The sequence below is a fragment of the Frieseomelitta varia genome, unplaced genomic scaffold (genome assembly GCF_011392965.1).
Source record: "Frieseomelitta varia isolate USP_RPSP 00005682 unplaced genomic scaffold, Fvar_1.2 scaffold_437, whole genome shotgun sequence".
NCBI lineage: Eukaryota > Metazoa > Arthropoda > Insecta > Hymenoptera > Apidae > Frieseomelitta > Frieseomelitta varia.
In genome coordinates this window covers 260572-282915 of record NW_025110187.1, presented here as the reverse complement: position 1 = coordinate 282915, position 22344 = coordinate 260572, and the positions used below count along the sequence as shown (strand labels likewise).

The following is a 22344-nucleotide window of genomic DNA, read 5'->3' as shown; positions in this document are numbered from 1 at the left end:
TGAAGAATTAGAGTCACGGGGAACGTTGAAACGGGAAAAGGCAAGAGGAGAAGAAAAAGACTGAAAAGAAGCGGAAGGGAAAGACAAGAGTAAAAAGAGGAGGAAAAGAGGGAAAAGAGGTTGAAAGCACAGGAAACAGAACAAACATTGGAAAGGAGCGAAGAGCGCAATGGATGCGTTCGCGTTTGCAGGGAAACGGAAAAATCGAGCAAACGAATGGGACAGATAAGATTGCGGAAGCAACGTTAATTTTCAGACGTAGGAAACAAGATATCGTACAGTGTACGGCAACGGGATGCTGGAAAAGTTTTTATTAGCTTTGTTCGTTAAATTATCGGTATACCTCCCAATTACGAGTTTCACCGTGAACGTGAGAATGTTCTATCGACATGGAGATGAGGTTTTTTTTAATAGGAACGCGAGAAACACGTGAGGATTTATACACATGTTGAAGAGAGGAATTGAGAATTAGAGAACACAATTTTTTTAAGTATCTACAAGGCAATTTTTTGCAGAACCATTCTAGACGAGGAGATAAAATTGAAAACTATCCTCTCTTTCGATTTTACGACTGTGAGTGTGTGACTAGCAAACTGCAAGATTTCAAACAAAAATAAATCCTTTCTTGAATAGTTAGCTCGTATGAGAGTATTGTACAGATAATTTGGAATGTTTGAAATAATTAGTTTACTTGTCAGAAGCGCAAAGACGATAATATATCAATCAAACAGATAATATATTGATCAATATTAATATATGTTTAAGGGTGAATGCATTTTTACTTTGTCATACGTTCTTCATTCAGTATCAAAGTTTCAGATTTTTGACGGTCTCAAGCATTCAAAGGGTTAATTAAAATCCTTAATAATAAGGCAACAGATGGGTAGACTATAACTAGAAGGTTAATAGTTAGAAATTACGAGCGGTTTGGTAAAGAATATATTACACCTATATGTATATATGTGTAACAACTCATAAAAATACGTGAACATAACAAAGTTGCAAAATAATTGGCCAGCGCAACGCTACCGCGCGGTATTATTATACATTTTGCAATTTAACAAACGACCTTGTGTAGAACCTTCGAACTTATTACGCGTAACGTATACGTACCGTCCGTGAATGTTTGATCACTTGGTTGAAACGCTTTCATACATAGTAATTGATATTAAATATTATTTGTATGGTATCGATTAAAATATTCATGCGAACGTGCACGTGAATATACACAGCGACGGAAATTACATTGACAAGTTCTAGTTTAAAATATAACGCAGATGCGGTGGTATACGGCTAGTGAACATACTCGCGGCAGTACGACGGCTGACCATAACTAGACTGTAACTACTGAATCCACGAGCGGCTCAAGGAAATGCATAATTCACCGCGTAATCGTTCTCGCGAAACGCTTACGATTTTGTTGAACAGCAATTCGAGCGTGTCCTCGGCACTTGCCACTGCTAATGTTGACCTCGTTGTTGCAATCATTCGAGCATCTCGTGTGTGTGTGTGTTCGTGTGTGTGTGTTCGTGTGTGTGTGTTCGTGATGGCCGATCGCACGACGTGACAATGTTTCTCGGTACGCTGCGCGTTAAATTAACGAAAAGCAATTCACTCTGCGATTATTCGACCATTTGCATTTGCGACGCGCGTTACGCGTTTGATTTTATTCTTCGATAACGATCATGGTATCGGTGGGTAATATTGTTAGGCACAAGGGAGAGTGAGTTAATGTTAGTGAATGTCATTGTATTGTAGTATCATGTTTGTGAAAGCATTATATAGGATGTATTATATTAATTGCACATTTTGTCAATGTGTTTTTTTAAAGTTTCATAATTTTTGTGAAGGTATATGGAATATTATAGGATTATATTGTTGTAGTGTCGAAATTATGTATTATATTACAAAGTTTGTAAAAATATTCAATGGACTTTGTAAAGGTTGTATAATGTTTGTACAGAGTATTTTAGTATTATATTATCATCATATTACAAAATTTGTAAAAGTATCGTATAGGATGTCTTACATTTTGTCAGTATATCTTCCAGATAAAAGGGCTGAAATGTGTGAAAAAAAATGTTCGCACATGCTTCATTAACAAGTTATATGAAAAATATGAAACTCGTGTGTCCACGATATTAAGTCCACAATATTCCAAAATTGATGTAATTTTAACTAACAAATTAATCAAGATCCGAAATCATTCTTCTTCTCTTTTAAGTATTTAAAATTTCGCAGACATGAAATTTCCTAGACTTCAATGATCGATTGTAATTAGAGTGCAAAATAACTTTCAGTCCCATTCATTATACGTATATATATATACTTACCAAGAGAAAATTTCTTTCCTTCTACGTGGATTTAAATTCCACAAAAAAAAAAAAAGAAAAAAAAATAGCGGATCGCATAAAATTTCGCAACTATGTCTGCTAGTTCCGCAGCCAGCGTCCATTTGGCAACGAAATTCTCTTTCCTGGAAAGATCCAGCGACGTTAAACTCCGAAGTATCAGCGTGGCTGCTAACACGCGCGTAAAAATTTATAAAACCGCTGGTTCTTGAGTGAGAACGAAACCTCGTTACCAGTTTCTCGCGCGTTGTTTTAATTCCGAAATTATCCGAAATTTTCGAGTCCGTTTCCTTCGTCTCCTGCCTCACTGTACAGGAATTTCCCGCGGCCAATTGGATCTTCACGTTTGTCCGTCCGATTTTTTCTACAATTCGCGGCGAATCGACGAGCGATTAAATTTGAACCGACACGTTTAAAGCGACGAAACTTCCGGGCCGGGGCTAGGTTTACTCGCGGGACACGGTATCGAGCGGCTAAAGCGTATTTTATTAGTCGGCGAATAATTGGATTGGCGTGCTTCGCGTGGCACACGCCGGTGGTTGTTGGAAGAAACGCGGCACGGCTTAAAAGTATTTTCTTGCGTGACACTCGCCGATCCGTGCGTGATTTGCAGGGTACCCCTTCGGCTCCGATTTTATTTTAAAAGTGCACGGCGAAGCCTGGTTACTCGAACATGCTCTCCCGTGATTGCCTGTACTATCGTTCGGAACGTGGATGTTCTTTTTAAGGAAATTAAAGAAAGAAAATCAGGGAAGATCGTTGCGTAACCCGACACGACGCCGGCTTCGCGTCGAATGGAAAAAGAGAACGTGGATTTCGCGTGAGTATTACGTAACATTACCGAGTACTGTTCGTTAAATGAGTAATTAGTTTAACATACGGTGAACATTAAATGCGTCCGATATTTATTTTTAAATCGCATGTTTTTAACTTTCAATTTGGCATTTTGAATTTTAAATTTGGCAGATATTAAACGCGGTGAATGTTCATTCTGTAATGTTTAAATTAATTTTGTAAAAGTCGAATGAACGCGACAATGGACAGTCTGGCTTGAAATCGGCGTCCAAAAGATAAACATCACGCTATTGCAATTTTTTAATTAATTCCTAATTTAAAATCTAAATGGTTCAAGTATGAATTTTTACGTATTATTGTTAACTATAAAATCGCACGGCATACGCATAATATGAGAAAGTATATAAAACATCCAAAGCTAATATTTGTAGTCTCAAAAATCATTTATAGCCTATTAATATTAATTTCATTTTCAAACAATGTTTCCCTTTTAGATTATATATCATAAAATAAAATCTACAATTTTTCGCGTGCAATTACTATAAGATCGAACTGCTCGTCAATCATAAGCCTGATTTACAACGGAATATGACCTTGCCGGTTTATCGATCATTGAATTTCACGCTAATCTCCGTTACTAATGGATTTTCATCGTAATCGACGAAGATCGATACCAACACCCATGGTATATAATAACTGTGTTTTAATTATCCACTGATGCACTATAGCTATGGAATCTAACTGAAGAAACATGACAATTTCAGAAACATTAGGTCATTTCGTATGTTACAGCTTACAACGTTCTCTGAAACACGCTGTATAACAATGTTGTATTACATTACACAGTTTACTGCATGAAATTTCACTACGTACTTATTTGCACCTACTCTATTTGTTTCGATGCGAAGCCAACCAGGGAATATTTCATTTTCGTCAATAATCGAACTTTGAACCGCGATACGAATAATTAGAATGAACGCGCGTTACATCGGGCTCGGTAATTACGCATCGGCGTCGATAATTAATCGGCAATGTTCATGATTGACAATGACACCCGGTACAGTGGACGATTACTTTCGTTGGTTACTTTCACTCGATTCTGCATCACGCGTGCGAATGTTTGAGAGTGAACGAAACGTCTGTCGAGAGCTTAACGTCGCCAATTATACTTTCAGACACGTTCGATCTTGTGCTCTCGTTCGAATTTTGATGCTTTGATTAGCAATTATCAATAAATCCGTGTAGATTCTCGATACGTTTCTCAAACTAACAATTATTATTTATAAATTAGACAGTTGTGACTTATTTTTCGAAATTGACGCGTTTGTGTAGCACTAAATAGTACTAGTATTATTAATTGTGAAATATTTTATGTTTGCGTTCGTAAATTTCATATGTTTAATTCTTTTACTTTTTTTGAACGAATACTACACTTTTACAGTAGTGAACATGGTTGTTTTTAAAGAAAAACTATAATCTTTATATAATCTTTATATATCTTAATATATATCTTTGAAAAAAAAGATTGAATTACTACTAGTGACAATTTTTATAGAACAATATATTATTTTTCTTTAAGCGTAACATATAATTAATTATCTAACTCTGGTTCGGTGGTTATCTCGAATTTTAAAGAGAATATATACACTGTCATTGTTCTATTTGATTAATATTAAAATTTAACTTCGCTTCATTCCACGAATTCAACAATTTCTTTATTCTTGAAATATATTTCAAGAATACGAAACAATCTTTACTTCGATAAATTCTTTTGCTGTTATTAAAAAAAAAATTATCATACAGGCAAATACCAATTTAACATTTTTTTTTTTGTCTACCACTTTTTGTCCAGTATACAGTGATAGTTCCAATAGTTTCTACTTAAACAATGTTTCTCACACACCTGCACACCTTATGGATCACAAAACGTGCTTGTCAACAGCGAAGTTCCACTGAGAAAGTGTCGAACTCGCATCATCTAGTGTGACACATTAAGTTCGCACGAACAGAAAAATTAGAAAGAGAAACGTAATAAATATGAACTGACGTGTTGATTGTCCCGGCACGTACAGTCGAACAAATCGCATCGAACCAATTCCGAGATTGAAAAATTGATACAACTTCAAGACACGTGTAGAACAAATTGTACGTATTATCGCTGCCAGTGATCTATCGTTACTCACGTGGCTCAATAAAATAGCAGCCCTGGCAGCGATGGCCGCATAACTTTTTCAGTCGACCACGTTTCACGCGATGCATTCTACCAAAAGTTGCTCGAACAAAGTTTCGGACATCGCGAGGTAACATCACGAAGGTAACGAAGCGCGACTCTACTTTGTAATTAGCTTCCTGTTGGATCTAGTGGATTACGCTCCCTCTCCCCTTTTTTGCATGTGTCGTCTGTCGATTAATCCTGCAAACTAAACTGCCACGCACGAAGCAATCGTTGCATCGTTTCGATCGTTCGGAATTTTTCACACTGATTGAATTACACGAACTTTGAACTTCTGCCTCGTTTCTTTTTTTAACGTTTATCTCTACAGATATACACGTTGAATCATAGATGATTGTTGTTTTTATTTTTGCGAATTAGAGTGAATAAATTAAAGTGAATATGTCGTCCATAAGTCATCAAAATGGTTTTATCGTAATACGATATTTTTAAAGAGTTAAACATTATTTCATCTCGCAATTGAAGCATGTAGAAACTGTTTGACTTGAATTGAAGAGGGTTTAACAAAAATATTACAAAAGTAGTAGTATTCAAAAATTGTTCTACGTATTAATGAAAAGATTAAAATTTCATAAATAGTTTCAATAATTCTTTCTTCTGAAGAATTCGATATTTGATATTTACAGTTTTCAGCTCATCCCGTGTTTTAGACTAATTGCAAGAATACACATGAAACTAATTGGACGAAAATTTAAAATAGTAAAAGTTGCCGAAAAATGGAGAAATACCGCCAGTTGCCGAAATGGAGAAATTCTGTTATCTTATCAGAAAGTATCCTACGTGTCCAGTGGGAAAATTGAAATTCACGCGATTCTTCCTTTCCTTCTGGAAAATTCGACGTTCGACGTGACGTTTCGACAGTTTTTTTACAAGTGCTCTTCAATCATTCAGCTCGTGCCACGCTTTCGGCTAAGAATACGCGATTGTCCGCTTCGAGTTAATATCGGGGAGGTTCGCGCGAAATACCATGAATTCTTCAGCGTCACAGAACGACGTCTATGCGTCACCGATGCATCGATGCATCGATGCATCTTCTATCCGTCGTCGTCCAAGGAAATTTGAATTTTGGGTCGTATCGGCGATATGCATAACAAATTTCACGAGGCCAAAAACTCCATGGAAGGACTCTTGTTCTCTTAAGAGCACTCTTGCTGAATGTTTTTTCCCACCCCTATCCCGGATAATTTGAATGTTTTATAAATATCGTCATAAACACCATCTTCCATATATTTTGCAAATCGTTGAATAATAATATCCCGTGGAGTAATTACGATTGCATGCCTTCGCAATATCCTTGATAGTTAATTAAGCAACTTTAGAATGAAAGTTTCGTGAAAGTTTATAGTAACTTTGTAAAGTTCAGTTGTTGCCATAATTACGTTAACGTAATGTAGCTAGAATGAATTATTAGACTGCAGACTTTGATATACTAACAAGAAAATGCAAGACGTATATAATATGCATTCTTTTGTTGAAAAGATAATATGCAATTCTTTTATTCAAAAGAATTTGTTACGATCAAGATATATTTGTAAAGAGTTGTATTTAAATTGTACACATTATAGTGTTTTTATTAATACAAAGCGAAATGCTTTTAGTGTCTTCTATAACAAGAACTATTTAGTTGTACAGTTAACTTTTAATTACTTATTAAATGTTTATGTTTAATATTATGTTGTAATAAAAGCTGTTGACAACACGTTATAATATACATTAAGATGTAAATAGTATATAAAAGTAACACAGTACGTAACACGAGTAAATACACAAAACACATAATTACTATAATAATACTTAATAAAACATTTCTATTTTGATGTCATTTCTTTAGTTACTTTTATGAAAATTCACACTCGGCTCATTATTGTAATAAAAATACCTGTAGCCAACGTGAATACATTATTTTCGTTGGACAAATATATTTTGTTAGATTAGATTTCATAGCAGAAAAGTTAACATTGTCTTCCTCGAGCCCTCTAGTGCCTCGAGAAGAAAACTTGACCGTGTTACTTTTCTCTGCACTTCACTCACTCCTCGGAATGTACGAAAAAAAGCACAGACTCTGTTTTAGAGCTATTGAAGGCTAACACACAACGCGAAGAAACGACAAAAATTCATTGCTTTTCTATTTGAATAATTTATAATGTACATAAAATATTTATATAGAACATATATATATATATATATATATATATATATATATAAAATATTCTATGTACAATATAATACTTTCGTATAAATACTGTAACAAATACTTATAAATATCAAATTGAACATTTTTATAAATAATTTTATATTTATAATTTTCCAGAATTTTATTCTAAAACAGAAATTTTCTCTGATTTATGAAGTACAAGTTAATTCGCCGCATTCTGACTACAAAGGGAAGTTAAATTCAAAAAATATTGATATATCGGTGTATATGACTCAAGTTACACGGTATCGTGGAAGATTAAAAACAATTTCGTAAAGTAAAATAAATTTTTAAAATCGTTCAACACCAGATCTTTCTCGCGTGTACTACATTTGACGGATTAAAATGGCACAACTCGATCGAGATTAATATATATCGTTGTCACGAACGAAGAAATTTTCTCGCAGAAATGCGTTCAACATCCAATTGTTAGAAGTGTATACGTTACGCGTATGACCCACATTCGCTGGCCGGAAACAAAAGCAAAAATCCAGCGACAAGACGCCGCGGAAGGAGGATCAGGCTTTACGTTTCGCTGCGAAATGTTTCACCGCGAAGGAATTTCTATGATTCCCACGAGCGCAACATATCCTCACCAAGAAAAAACGCAGATCCTTCATCGCGTCTGCCGCTGTATTACCTATACATGAATGCACACGAATCGCATAATCGAATCAGCCGCAAACGCTACGAAATCGAATTTCCCTTATTCGAGTAACTCGTTCGGGCGGCAGATAAAACGTGACACGATGTATCAATGCATATATGAATGTAATAGGTATTAGCTTTCGATAAAATCTTCAACTTGGAGAATTTAAAAATATTTTTATGACACGACGTATCGCTGTTATTGCTCTGGATGCGCGGTCTCTCGAATTATTTGAGAATAATTTTATTCATTTATTCATTCATTCTCTCGGATGATGGAGAGAGTATGGCGGTGACTGGGTCGAATTTGCTTTCTTTCTCTAAAAGTAACGAGAAATAAAATTTTTACGTTAGATTTTTTTTTCTTTTTTCATTAAATACTTTAGCTTTGACTCGATGATTATATAAGATTTCATCTTTGTGGAAGACAATTTTTCTACTTTTAATTGCTAAACAGATTTTTCTCGCTTTAATTACTAATTAAAATTTAATTTGCTGCAAACGCGTGGAACACGCGCAATGGAAAAAAGACCACTGATATTTTTGTAAATAAAAGAGCACGTGTCACGTTCTAGAGAGAATTCTAGTATGTTAAGGTAGGTGTGTGTATGCGCATGAAAAATCACAAAGAAAAAATTGTTTGTCCAAAGGCCAAATGATTAAGGAATAAAGACGTGATTGAGCATAATAATTTTTACGTGTAATTAAGTTACATTTACGTCACGTGCAGTTCAATTACATTTTACACTTCGCCAGCGTATTTTTCAATGATAAACTTGGGATACAGTGTTGCGACAAACGAACGCTGTGACGAAAGGTTTTCTTCTCGTTAAGTCAAAATGGCCACGGGAGCATGCGACGAAAAAAATATCTGCGAGGCCAAAGTGATTAAAAGCGCTTTTTGAATTTTTTTTAAATTAGATTGATATTTAACACAAACTCGATTGATATTTAAGATAAACTTGACTAATATAATATAAAACAAACTTTCTTAATAATTAGACTTAGCTTTCACTAAATGACAAAAAGTCTTTTTGGTCGTGCAATAATAAATAATTTATTTCAGAAGCGTGATTAATTCAAGACTATGTACCATTTTATGCATTTTGCATGTCGTTTGACGAAAGCCACCCCTGGTGATAAATAAAAGAGCCACACGATGTTCGTTTAAATTCAAATATCAAAAAGAACTTCAAAAAAGTATGTACACTGTATTTCAACAATATCTCGGCATTTCGTTCCCCGAAATTAATCGATTTGTCAAATAAGCGATTTACGAGCGAATTAATCCCCCGTATAAAATAACTCCCGCTGTAATTTCAACAATTTCCCTCGTATCATCGTCGATAAAAATGAATTCCGATGAAATTCAAGAAGGCTGAGAAGTCGGTTCGCAGTGTAAAAAGCGATCCCCGGTAAGAAATATCACTTTCAAGGCGTTATCCCTTTTATTCCTCTCTAACCGAGATGTATATTTCCACTAAAAGAGGCAAGCCGCCATCTCCCGTCTCCATTATGTCGCTAATGGAACTCAAGTGCCTATAAATTTCGAGCGGGTATGGATTTCGGAGAAGGGAAAAAATTTTTGACGGACGTTCGCCGATTTAACAAAGATCAACGGTCCATTATCGAAATTGAAGAAGAGGGAATCGGCGAAACGGGATGGGAGGGAGGGAAAGAGAGAGAGAGAGAGAGAGAGAGAGAGAGAGAGAGAGAGAGAAACGGAAAAGGATACAGAAAGATAACACGACGACGAGGACGCTCGAAGTGTGTCTATCAGGCATCTGATTAAGAATTGGTCACGGCGGAGTACGATATTACTTTCGATAATAGAATATCGATTTCCAATTAATCTCGAGAGGGGACGGCCCATTGAATTTTAAACCAGCCGCACTTCAACGCCTATTATAATACGTACACGATGCATATGGGTTGCAACCTAGTTACGACAGCAGAAATCCTCAATGGAATGGAAACCTCTTAGACCGAGGAGAAACTTTAATGCCGGAGTTTTCAAACACCGCCCGCCACGTTTGCCATAACTTTTTTCCATCTTGAGATTTGAGAAATTTCAACGTTGAAGAATCTTCCTGCATCTCTTTCTATTTTTTTTTCTTTCTTTCTTTCTTTCTTTCTCTTTTATTATTACGTTCGCGAAGAGCGTACAATGGGCGAAGGAAATATCGGAGCCAGCAGCTTCTCTCGAAGTATCTTTGTGAACGTGCGATATTTTTATATTGCAAACTATTCCTCGCCGAGAGAAAATTTCATTGCTACGTTTGTCGCAACGTTTTTGAGATTCGAGAAATTATATTCCTGTGTTTCATTCTCACTTTCTATCACGTTCGATTTCCGCGAGAAGGTATTTGAAATATCCTTGCACGCACAATATTTTTATCACAAACTACGCGGTTCTTCGGCGAGAGTAAATCCAATAACTTTTGGTTTCGACGAAAGGAGATTTACTTCGATAATGCGAGCCTGACGTCGAATTGGTCGATTAATTTTATCAATGTTAATGCTAACAGTATTAATATTTTAGCGTGTATGAAGATATTTAAAGAAAAAAAAAAAAAAAAAAGAAAGAAAGAGTGTACCAGCGTTATTTTCATCTATTGCATATACGAGTATTCTACACTCCTAACGCCACGTGAATCGATATTACGCGAGCGATATCAAAATCAGGGTTTAGACGCTAAGAAAATACATTTGATGTTTATTGTAACAGACGCTCTGTGATTTTCGTCTTATTTTATTCTTTCCTGCCGTTCCCGTATCTATCATTCTTAATACTCGCGAGAGAAAATGGGAATAAATTTTATCGACATGTGAACTAAAGGTGAATTCCCTGTTGAACGGGGATGTAACGATTCTTGGCTATAGTTGCAGCGTACGGATCGATTGCGAAGTTCCAACAGTGACGCATGCCGTTAGTTTTAATAAAACAACGATATCTGTTGTTGAAATGAAGATTTGATTAAGCTGAATCGTTTATTTCTTTTTAATTATTTAATTATTATTTAGTTATTTATAAGCTATTGAAAATATAATAATTTTTTAGTTATTTAATATTTAATATTTAATTATTGGTCGATGTTCATGCAAATTTACATTTCTACGAAAAGAAATTCGCAAGATTAAGCAGAAATTTCGTACAGTGAATAAATTATTGTAGGTAATTGAGGATCTGTAGATTTTCATATATTTGTGAGAAATTTAAAAGTGCAGAAATGCATAAAATGCGAGTAATATGGGAAAGATATATAAAATGTTCAAATTGTGGTATCTCTTGTAATATTTTACATGTGAAATGAATTTCTATCTGAATAGAGGCTTTATTATATATGAAATTAGTTAGAAAATTTCTTTAATCCTCTCTTATATGTATTTAAAAATACGTAAAATGTCATCTAAAGATACAAAGATTCATGTCACAAGTAACTTGATCTGTTAAGGACCAAGCAATAATTTACCACAGTATTCCAAATATTTCAAGTTCTTGAAATTTCCTTTCAGAGCTCGTGCGATAAATTATAGGCTTTGAATTGTAATTTGAACAATTTGTTACACTGTTTTAATTATAATAGTATAATATACAACAGCGTAATTAAAATAATATATTTAGAATGATACATTTAGTATGATGTATAATAGATACATTATTGAATTCATATACAATAGAACTCTGTTTATATGAACTTCATTTACTCGAACCAAATATTTTAGTCAATAACCAATTAACTTCTGAACAGTGCAATACAGTAGAACTTCGTTTATTCGAATCTCGTTTGTGCGAACCATTTATAATTGAATCCAACTTTTGTTTATCCTACTATCTCTTATTATATAAATATGAACAGAATATGGAAAAAGCTAGTGAGCTTTATTATTCGAAATCCTCGGTTATCCCATGATCTTCTCTCCCGACGTGTGAATAAATGAAATTTATAAAGTTATGATAAATATATAAATGAAATTTATGAAGTTTATAAACTCTTTATGAATTATAAATTTATAAAATGTAAATATATTTTGAAATACTTTCATGTATGAAAAAAAAAAACTCAGAAAAATATTTTTCACAATTACGATGTGTATAATAAATTTTGAAATACAGGATACACAACTTGACGTTACAATCCGGCTAATAGTGTTTCTTTTCTAATTTTCTCTCTATGAAATTGGTATTGAACGATTCACATTCTACATGTCCAGTTGAGATCTTTGCTATCAACAATTTCATTTTACATAGATAACAATTTCGAAAATATTAAAAATACTTTACCTACTTTAGTACATTGTTCTGTACTTGATACTCTGCTCGAGTTCCGCTCGAAATAAGCTATCAAGGGATTAAATGAACTCTTGCTGGTTGAATCCACTTATTTCCACCTGAACTATTACATGAGCGAAAAGTCACAAGCATAAAGGACTTCTTTTATGTAAATTCCAATTACATAAACTATTTTTCGCCCGAAGTTCTATCGTATAAATTTATAAAGAAGAATTTCAATACTATTGGTCAAAATGACCAATTTGTAATACTAGAAACTTTATAGGAAAACAGTGATTTAAACAGTGATTTTTCGTGAAATATATGAAGCTTCATTTTCTGTTTCTTTCACTTTAATCCCTCTTAATGAAAATTCTGCGCCTCAATCACCGGTAGCACTGGTGTCAAATAAAATGTTGCGTTAACGTGACATTTTACGTTGGTCCTCCGAGATGGGTCAATTCCAGAAATAAAGAATTACGGTGGCAGAAGCACAGGAGGTGATTCGCCCCTGTTTATGGGCCAATTTCGTACCTACTAAACTAAACGAACGAGAATTACCGACTTACCTTGTCCTCCAAGTTCTCCATGGCGTCCTCCGCCGATTTCACAAGGGCTGTAGCCTGCTCCTTTCTCGACATGTGGCCACGGAAAGATGCCTGGATCTTCGTCGCCGCTTCGCAAAGCTCTGCCAACCAGAGGGAAAAGGTACCTTTAAGTTAACGTCGATAGACAACTGGGAGATCGATACGGCTCTGCCCTTGTCAACCGGGAGGAAACGAGATTCCGAGTCCCGAGCTTTTTACGCTGTCAGTCTAAAAGTCCCTCCCCTCCGCAAGAAAATTTATTTTTAGGACGAACGCGGTTTTTATTTACGAAAATGCGCGCGCGCGTGCTTTTTGTGCAGGCGAATTACAGTGCAGTCAGTCGGAAAAGAACGGATACGTACATACGTCTGTCAAATTTTAAATACCTTTTAATTAATACAGAGAAAGAAGGATTGGGAATGCTCTGTGGATCTTAATTAATCATCGTTTTTATATTTGTTTAAAATACGTCGAAAACACGGTCTTGTGAAAAAGAATAAATAAACGGAGAACGCAATATCGTGAAAATCCATGTACAATCATCGAACATAAATTAACGAGATAATTAAACGATTGTAAGAAACATCGTTTATTATATTTTTTCAGAATATTTTTATGAACGTAACCAATAAATAAACGAATGTGTAAAATTCTTCTTCAATCCTTCTATTCTTTCGATAACTTCCGACTCACTTATACGATTGTTCTAAAATTAAAAGATATCCCAAGTTCAAACAAAATGTGAAAAAAAGGTTCCCGTTAGTATTAATAAATTTTCTAAAGCGTTATGCTAAATTAAGCATAAGATTGTAAAGTGACTTTTTGTTTATTTAATCTACAGGACGTTCGCGAAATGCTTCTGGAAACAGATTCGCCCGATTTTTCAGGTTATTCTTCGTTCCTCGTCATCTTGCTTTGTACATTTTTTGTACGAAATCTAGAAAATTCCTCGCAGATCTGCAGAGGAAGAAGGAATCCATTTATTTCATCCTTCGTTCTCTGTGATTTTATTTCGTACACAACGAAATCTAAAAATTGCTGGCGGATCCGAGGCAAGAAACCGGAAAACGGTTTTCACACGCACACAAGTATCGTCAGTTTTAGCGAGAGCTTGTCAGTCGGAATCAAGTTAACCACTGTTCATTTCGTTGAACCATGTCGACCACTTTGAAAAAACAATGGCTGACCTAGTTCTGAACCGAGGATCAATTCCGAATTCGGTATTGTGCGAATTTACCTGACTCGCAAGTTAATCCGTCTGCGGAATACAGTTTGAAATCTTCACCGTGTAGCAAAGTCTTTAATTACGCGGCTATTAAACGAATTACCTTTGTGTCTAAATTCTTTTACCGATATGATATATCTTACAATGACAAAAGACGCCACACAATCTTCTTCAATTTCATCTTTTGATTATCGATTTAATCTTGAAGTATTCTTTTGATGTACAAGTTAGTTCGGAGCTTTTCCATTAAATTTTTCATTACAAATCGTCATATTTATAATATACGGTGTAAATTAAATAAAAAAAACATATTCTTCCTAATTTTTAATTAAAAGTCTTTTGATAGTAATCTAGACGTATTTGACCAAGAATATCTTGGTATAAAAACTTGAAAAAAGCTGGAAGAATTATTAAATGGAAACTCCTTTCAAATGCGCGAAGAAATTGTTTGAAAACACAGTCTGATCCAATTTTTCCAATTTAGAACACAAACTTCATTCGCAAGTTCCAGTTTCAGAATGATCTTAAAGCAAAACCAACAAATACATGGCATCAAATTAATTTCTACATTAAATAAAATAAAGTAAAAATTTAAAAAGAAATAAAATCTTTACGTGGAAGATATATGATTCACTAAAAGATTGGAGGAGTCGACTGTAAAATCGAATTATGTGGTCTGTACACTTTTGAGAAAGATTCATTAGTGAGTATGTTAACTAAGATAGCAACATGGGATTGGAACTTCAATCGAATAAAATCCAATATCTTTCACAGTAAAATGATTCACACTTTCTCAGAACTTTCTAAGAATATTTCCTTGTATTTTCTTGCCTTTAACTTTCTTACCGGAAATTAGTTTATCACGTAATCAAAATATCGAAACGTTGGAAAGCACAAGACAAGAGAATCAAATCGACGGATGGTTGATCAATAAGAAATAAAGTTGATATTTGATTAATTATTTATCGCACTACCAAATGGTCCTTTTTTCCTATCCTTCTGAACGTTCATAGTCATTTCACTTTCAACCTGGTAGGGCAATTTCATGCACATCGTTCAGATTTATATTTCTCTCGTTGTACTTCTTTTTTTTTAAACATCGATTTCTTCTGATTTTCCTGCTCGAATAAAAAATCGAATGAAACTACAATTGTAGACATAATCACGTTAAATGTGACCTCGATTCTTGAAACAATCGTATAAAATTTTTATTTCGATAATGATTGTAGAAATATAGAATTTCTATTCCTGTCTATCTTCTTTTTCTTTCTTTTCTGTCATTATGTCTTTTTATTATTATATTTTTATATCTTTGCATTATTTTTATCATCTTTCTCTTCTCGGAGTTCCCTTTTGAATATCTGCCTGGCTGTTCATTCTGTAGCTACTGCAAGAATTTTCTAATTATCGGTGTTGTGTCTAGTACCGCTGTTTTTTGTGTGTTTCTCTTGATAAGTCCACTAGTTTCAGATTCTCGATGTCCATGATGTAATTTCTGGGACTGATATTATTACTATTATCTTCCTCTTTATCCTCCTTCTCTGGATTTTTGGCCAAAGTAAACCGGCTATGCCCAGTTTGCTTCATTGCGGTTGCCACAAGAATTTTCTAACTATTGATGTTGTATTTAATATTATTGCTTTTTATATCTCCCGTCTCTTTTAATAGATCTCTTAATAAATCCAGCAATTTCAAATTCTTGGAGAGTATTTTCGTGACTGTATTACTATTGGCACAATTAAAATGTATTCTTCATTCCACATTATCATGTCTTTTATCTATTATTATATATTACATTACATTTGTCTTTTGCATCTTTAGTCACTTAATTTAAAGTTCAATCAATTAAAATGTAGAACTAATCACATAGAGAATCACTTCAAGCAACATTACATCATTTAATCTATATTAGTCAATCTCAATATTAGTTGATACAGGTCAATCTTCGTTAATCAATGCCCCGAGAGTTAATCCTGTGTTAGCTATCCTTCGTCAGTCAACTTCGCCTGGTTTGCTCGATCTCTATTAATTTCTGTGAATTTGCTATCTGTCAGCCAATACTTGTTCAGCAACGTTCAGTCAATCTTTTCTCTTCTTCGTTTCGTGTTAAACAAATGTTTGAAGTATGTTTTGAATATTTACTTGTTTAACAGTATTTATTTCTAAGTAGATAGCACGAACGAACCAATGACAATGAAAAATTATCGATATCTTAAACTGTTACAGTTAGACTGTGGATTTTTATGCAGTTGCATAAAAATTGCACTAACATTGAAAAATTATATAAAATATCTAAAGTATGTTTTCTATAATGTTTGGTAGCTAGAATAACTTTCTATAGTGATTCTGCTTTCTCAATTCTATTGTGTATTGGTTAGTAATTATAATATTATATTATATATTAAATTAAATTTTAAACTAATATATATATATATATATATATATATATATATATATATATATTAGTAATTATAATATTATATTATTATATTAAATTATAATATTAGTAAAGTTATGAGTTTGAATAAAATTCCGCAGCTTAATTGTAACTTGTTAACAGTCTAACAATCCACTTGGTTCGTTTTAAAGCTTCTACTTCGACAATCTTGAGTTCGTTTTTTTCAAAGATATCTTTAAATTTTCAATCATGTAGTGAATTGAAAAAGTAAAAGTAAATTCTCGAAAATCAAAATTCAAAAGTCTTTAAAAACGTAAAACATTTTTTTGCGACTAAATCTACCATTTTCTTGAAATCTGAAGTTTAACCTTAACAACGAAACTCTTAAAACTTGCTGTAAAATTTTTTTTCGCCATTTGATTCAACTTTGAATATTAGGGTTAAACGACGAAATATTAGGATTTCTTGAATTCTTGTGGTATAACCTTGACGTTATCGGAGATAAAAAAAAAACAGTATGAGCAGATATTGCGCAAGTATTTCAATGAATAAATTTATAAAATAGTTTAAATTTATAAAATAGTTTCGATAAAATATTAAATTGGTGAATATTTCAACATCGTTTGACAGAGAAGAAATTTATTTTAAAAATCCGCACGAATTATTTTTCAATATTAATATTTCCTCTAGCCACTCTAAGTAATTTTAGAATCTCGGTCTTCATTCTCAAGATTATACTCGTACAAATGATCCCCTGATTTTCAATTAAAAATCTCCACGAAGTTTTTTCGATATCTAATACTCTCTCTAACCACGACTTAACTAATTTTGAAATTTTTAGAATCTCAGTCTTTGTTCTGAAGATTACACTCGTACGGAATGATCCTCTCGTTTCCAGATAAAAAAGGAATCGAAACAGCGTATGTTTTCAACACGTAAATAAATTTCCTTCCTAATTTCCCCGTGGAATGGTGGCAAATATGTAAAGTAAATTTCCCGACAACGACACAGATGGATCGTGTTACATGGTCGATGGAAGTTCGCTTTTACCAGTGGCAAATTAATTCACGTGAATTGGCGAGCAAAACGAACGACACGGGGCACGATCAATTTTTACGAGGAAAGAGCGAAATGGCTGACGGACGATATAATAAATCGTCCAACAATAAGCAGCCATAAATCATTATTTTAAACAACGATATCGCGATTAAGCTGTGAATTGGAGCTGTCCAGCACAAAAATGTTGAACTGCTGAATGCATGAATTCCTCTATTTTTCGCGGTGTTTTATTCAACGAACGAAACACGAAGAATTCAACGGAAATTGTTTAACTCTCGAACAATGGGTTTTATACTTGCACGCACTTTAAACTGGGCTTGGCTTGCGTTAAATTTGACTGAATAATACGTCTCTTCTTTTATGTATCTGGAAGCAAATTTTCATATTTCATTGTTTCTTTACTGAATACTTCCAAATGTGTTAATAATTATAAATATATTTTTATTAAGGTGTATTTGTTTCACAATTTATTATATTTTTGTTAATGTGTATTTATTTCACAATTGCACCTCTCTCTCTCTCTCTCTCTCTCTCTCTCTCTTTCCATATTCTGCGTATAAAAAGAAGATTTTCAATGAACTAAAAACAGAGACACATTAACATTTAAATCTAAGTGAACTTCACTATACAACTATGTACATCGCAAGCATAAAACAAAGGTGCAACTGGAAAGACCGAAACTACAATACACACAGAAGACAATGAGACTGTTTTGTTGGTTACAGAAAGCAAGAATTTTTCTGCCATCTTCTAACGACTCGCAGATGTTCACCTTGAATAGCATGAGAAATTATTATGACATTAAAGTAGATGAAACGAGCTGCGAAGTTAGTCTGAGCTCGTATAAAATTGACGCGAGAGAAAAGTTATTTGCGTTTTTTAAAAATCGTGCAATAAAATGAAACAAATTTGCTACAATAATACAATGCAATATAAATAAATTTGTTGTAAAGGAAATAACGCGTTTGTAACAAACAATACACATGTTGAAAGGTCAATATTTTTATCTCGTTTTTATCTCTATATTCATGAAATAATTGTGGCTTCTACAAATAATTGTTGACCACAATTAAATTGAAGCCATTTAGAATTTTCAGCATTTTATGTTTTCATTAAACTCGAAATTTGAACGGAACTCAATTACAAGTTTCATTGACTATTCAGGCATTACATGCATGTTATTTTATTTCATTATTTCATTATTTTATTTATATTATTTTTATATTACTTTATTATTTATTACTACTGTAGGTATACATTGTGAGAGCTGAACTTGCATGTGTGTGAACTTTAATAATTAATAATACTGACTCTTTCATTTTATTAAAAAACTAATACGATGTTCCGCCCCGAATTCAGTTTTTGTACAAAACTATATTGTACTATATTGTACGAAACAATAAATAAACAGTTAGTTCAAATAAATAGTTCACACGACTATAAAAATTCTCCTGCTATAGTTTTCAAAATTTCAATAATCCAAAAAACGGAATATTCATATCCAAAGATCGATGCGCGGATGAAGAGAGAACGCGCGAAATATGTGCGAATTAACGAAGCGAACCAGCAAAGCCGATTGTCGAATTTAATTTGCCGAGATGTTGAAAAAAAAAATGTGACTGTATCTGTCGCGTGTAAAATTCATCGAGAACACGAGGTTCTCGTTCATACGAGTGGAGAGGGAAATACACAGTTTGCCGAATTATAATAATTAAATTTATCGAGACGTAACTGAGAGGCAAGCTTTGAAATAAATAAAGCTTTGCGAGATGTTCTCTCATTAACGAATGGAAATGCACAGACGTCAAAGTCTGCTACAATTTGCTAGATTGCTGTTTTCTTCCCTTTTTTTTTTTTTTTAATATTCGCTGTATAAATTTAGTAGATGTTTCTGAGATGAGGATCAAAGCAAGTCGACACTGATTCCATCGACAGAATAATCCTTACTCCTAACGTCGAGAGTTATTACAGAGAAATTAGCATTCGTAGCTTTTCATTTGTGCACGATTCGAACCTGACAAATTCAATTGTCAGTAAAATTGAAATGCCTGAATGCAGTTAAATAATAAACTTTATCAACTGTTGAACGTACACTTTATTAAGTCAACATTGTATTTGATGAATACGTTGCTAATACGTTTTAGTGAAATCTTAATAATTATCAAATTAGTGAATATGAAATATCGTTTATTTTTTTTCTTTTCAGATGAAACTTTAAGAGCACGTTCTAAAATTCAAGAATTCTTGCAATGAAATTTTTTTAGATTTGTTTCAAACCCAATCGATATAATCGTGGTACTCGAGTCTCTGAAATTTCAAAAAATTTTGCGTCACACACATAATATATGGGTTATTTTAGTTATTTATAACTAAATTTTGTTCGAATCCTACATTTTTACTAAAAACACGATGAAAATTCCAAATGGTCCAAATTCAATGACCAAGGTTGTGAAAGCTATTACGTATTCGTCACGAAGAAAGCTTCCAAAACGATTCATTTCGTATGATAACAACCGCGATAAAAAGCTGCTTTGTATTCACAAAATACGGCTAATTTTATATAATAATAATTTCTACAGTAATAATGTAATGATAAGAATGAAGGGAAATGCGGGCAATTTTATTTCTTCATTTAGAACACATTATACGTCGGTGTTTCATCGCGAGTGACTTGATAAGAGGCACGTAGAATTGCAAAACCGTGGCTGGCATAGCTAATAAAAATGTCAACGTGTCGAGTTGATTGCACGTGAATATAAATATACAGAGTGTCTGCGGTATAAAACCATGTTTGTTATGATGAAAATATTATATCGTGCACGGTATAGCGAGTTGTTGAATTTTCGCGAGAAAATGAATCTTTCGTTTGATAACGATGAACATACCGTAATACATTCCACGTCTGGAATTTCCCGAAACATTTCGTGTTAACGTTACAACATACGATGGAATTTCTACGGATTACGCAGACTTTTTAACGTTACTATTTATGAAAATTGCCCGCAATTTCGATTGTAATTACCGGTGAAAATTTCGAGTACGCACGTCATGGAAATTTTCGTAAACGAATGAGAAAACTTCAAACTTAAATCGTGATTTTTCTACTATAATCGCTCTTCGTGGCTAATTTTGGAAAATTCTGGGATACTTTTGTCCTCCAGACAAATAAAATAAATAAAAAATAGAAGATCTGACAATGCTGAGATTATGTTTCTAGTTTCTTAATAAATCAGCGTTTCGTTTATGAATGACGAAGACTTTTTACCGATAGTGCACTATTATATCAGAAAAAAAATAAACGTCCGTTTAATCAAACAATCATCCATTCTAGAAAAAGTTGACAAGCATTAGTAAGCCTTTTTATATATTTTCATATCCAGTGATTAACCCGTTACTTTATGTGTTACAATTCTCGAACACTATTTTACACGTGGAATCGGTCTTAAACATTTTTTTATCAATCGACGAATTTGGAAATTTTTAAGATGGCTCAATGCAATGTTGACATTCCTCTGTTCTTGGCCGCTGTGTTGTGTCCCAAATGTAAGTGTGTTCTTCGACATATTCCACAACATATTAATTTCATTCTAACATGACACCGTATATACAGTTCTTAAGTCGTTGCACACGCGATCTCTACCAACCAAATGGTACTCGAGTCTCGAATCTGCCGATTTATGGCGCGATTTGTCACGAACCGACGCGTCAAACGGGGCATGAACGACCAAAAAGATGCTACCTCGAACTTCCTCGACCTCCACCCTTGGTCGGTGCAGCGAAATCGCCCAATCCCTGTGACACGCGGTTACGTAAAATGCACGTAGCGAGCGGTTATATAAAAACACGCAAGATTACAGAACAGGTGGACACGCTACAAAGAACAAAGAACGTCGGGGGTGGAAGCACGCTCTCGAAATTCTTTCGCTCGTCAAGGAGAAACATAGACGACGTTCTAGACGAGATTGGCAGAAAAGGAAAAGGAGGAGGAGGAGGAGGAGGAGGGAGGGGAGCTTCTAAAATTAAAGGCTTCCCTTTTGGGAACGATTCCGAGGGCTGGCACGTGACACACTCACCCTTGTCGTCGGCGCGGAACTCCTGCTGAAGTTGTTCTTTGGTTGGCTCTGAGTTTGATTTGGTCCCCGTCTGCTTTGTCGAGGATTCAGTCTCTTTCATACTCTTTCTGGCGTGATGGCCGCGGAAAGCCGCCTGTATCCTGGTCGCGGCCTCTTCCCTCTCTTTCTCCGCGTCCTTTCCCTCTTCCTTCGCCTCCTGCTGCTTGCCGCTGTCGCTCGAGTTCTTCGAACCAGCCTCCTGTTTCTTCGCCTCCTGCGATTTCTTCTGCGAGGCTTCCTGCGACTCTACTTCCGTCGGACTGTTTTCCGCCTTCGGGATGTCTGAAAATTCATCAACGATCGTTTAAAAAATCATCTCGATAGCTCGCAGTACATTAAAATTGGAAAACGTACGATTTTCGATAATTTACTTTTGACGGTGTGATAATAATTATCGAACTAATAATAATTGTGTTTGTAGTATAGTATAATTTCTTACACGTGTGTATATCGTTTCGATGACTGATTT

At 34.2% G+C, this 22344-nt stretch overlaps 1 protein-coding gene across 2 annotated transcripts in view; it reads right to left on the bottom strand.

Annotated features, from left to right (window-relative positions):
• Window positions 1-22344, bottom strand: part of LOC122532131 (neuromodulin) — a 139364-nt gene that overhangs the window by 43387 nt on the left and 73633 nt on the right. For both annotated transcript variants that reach the window (XM_043660646.1, XM_043660647.1), the window contains exons 2-3: window positions 21837-22157; window positions 13064-13182 (exon numbers count right to left, since the gene is read on the bottom strand). In XM_043660646.1, the coding sequence (XP_043516581.1) occupies window positions 13064-13182; window positions 21837-22157 (440 nt within the window). The remainder of the gene's footprint in view (window positions 1-13063; window positions 13183-21836; window positions 22158-22344) is intronic.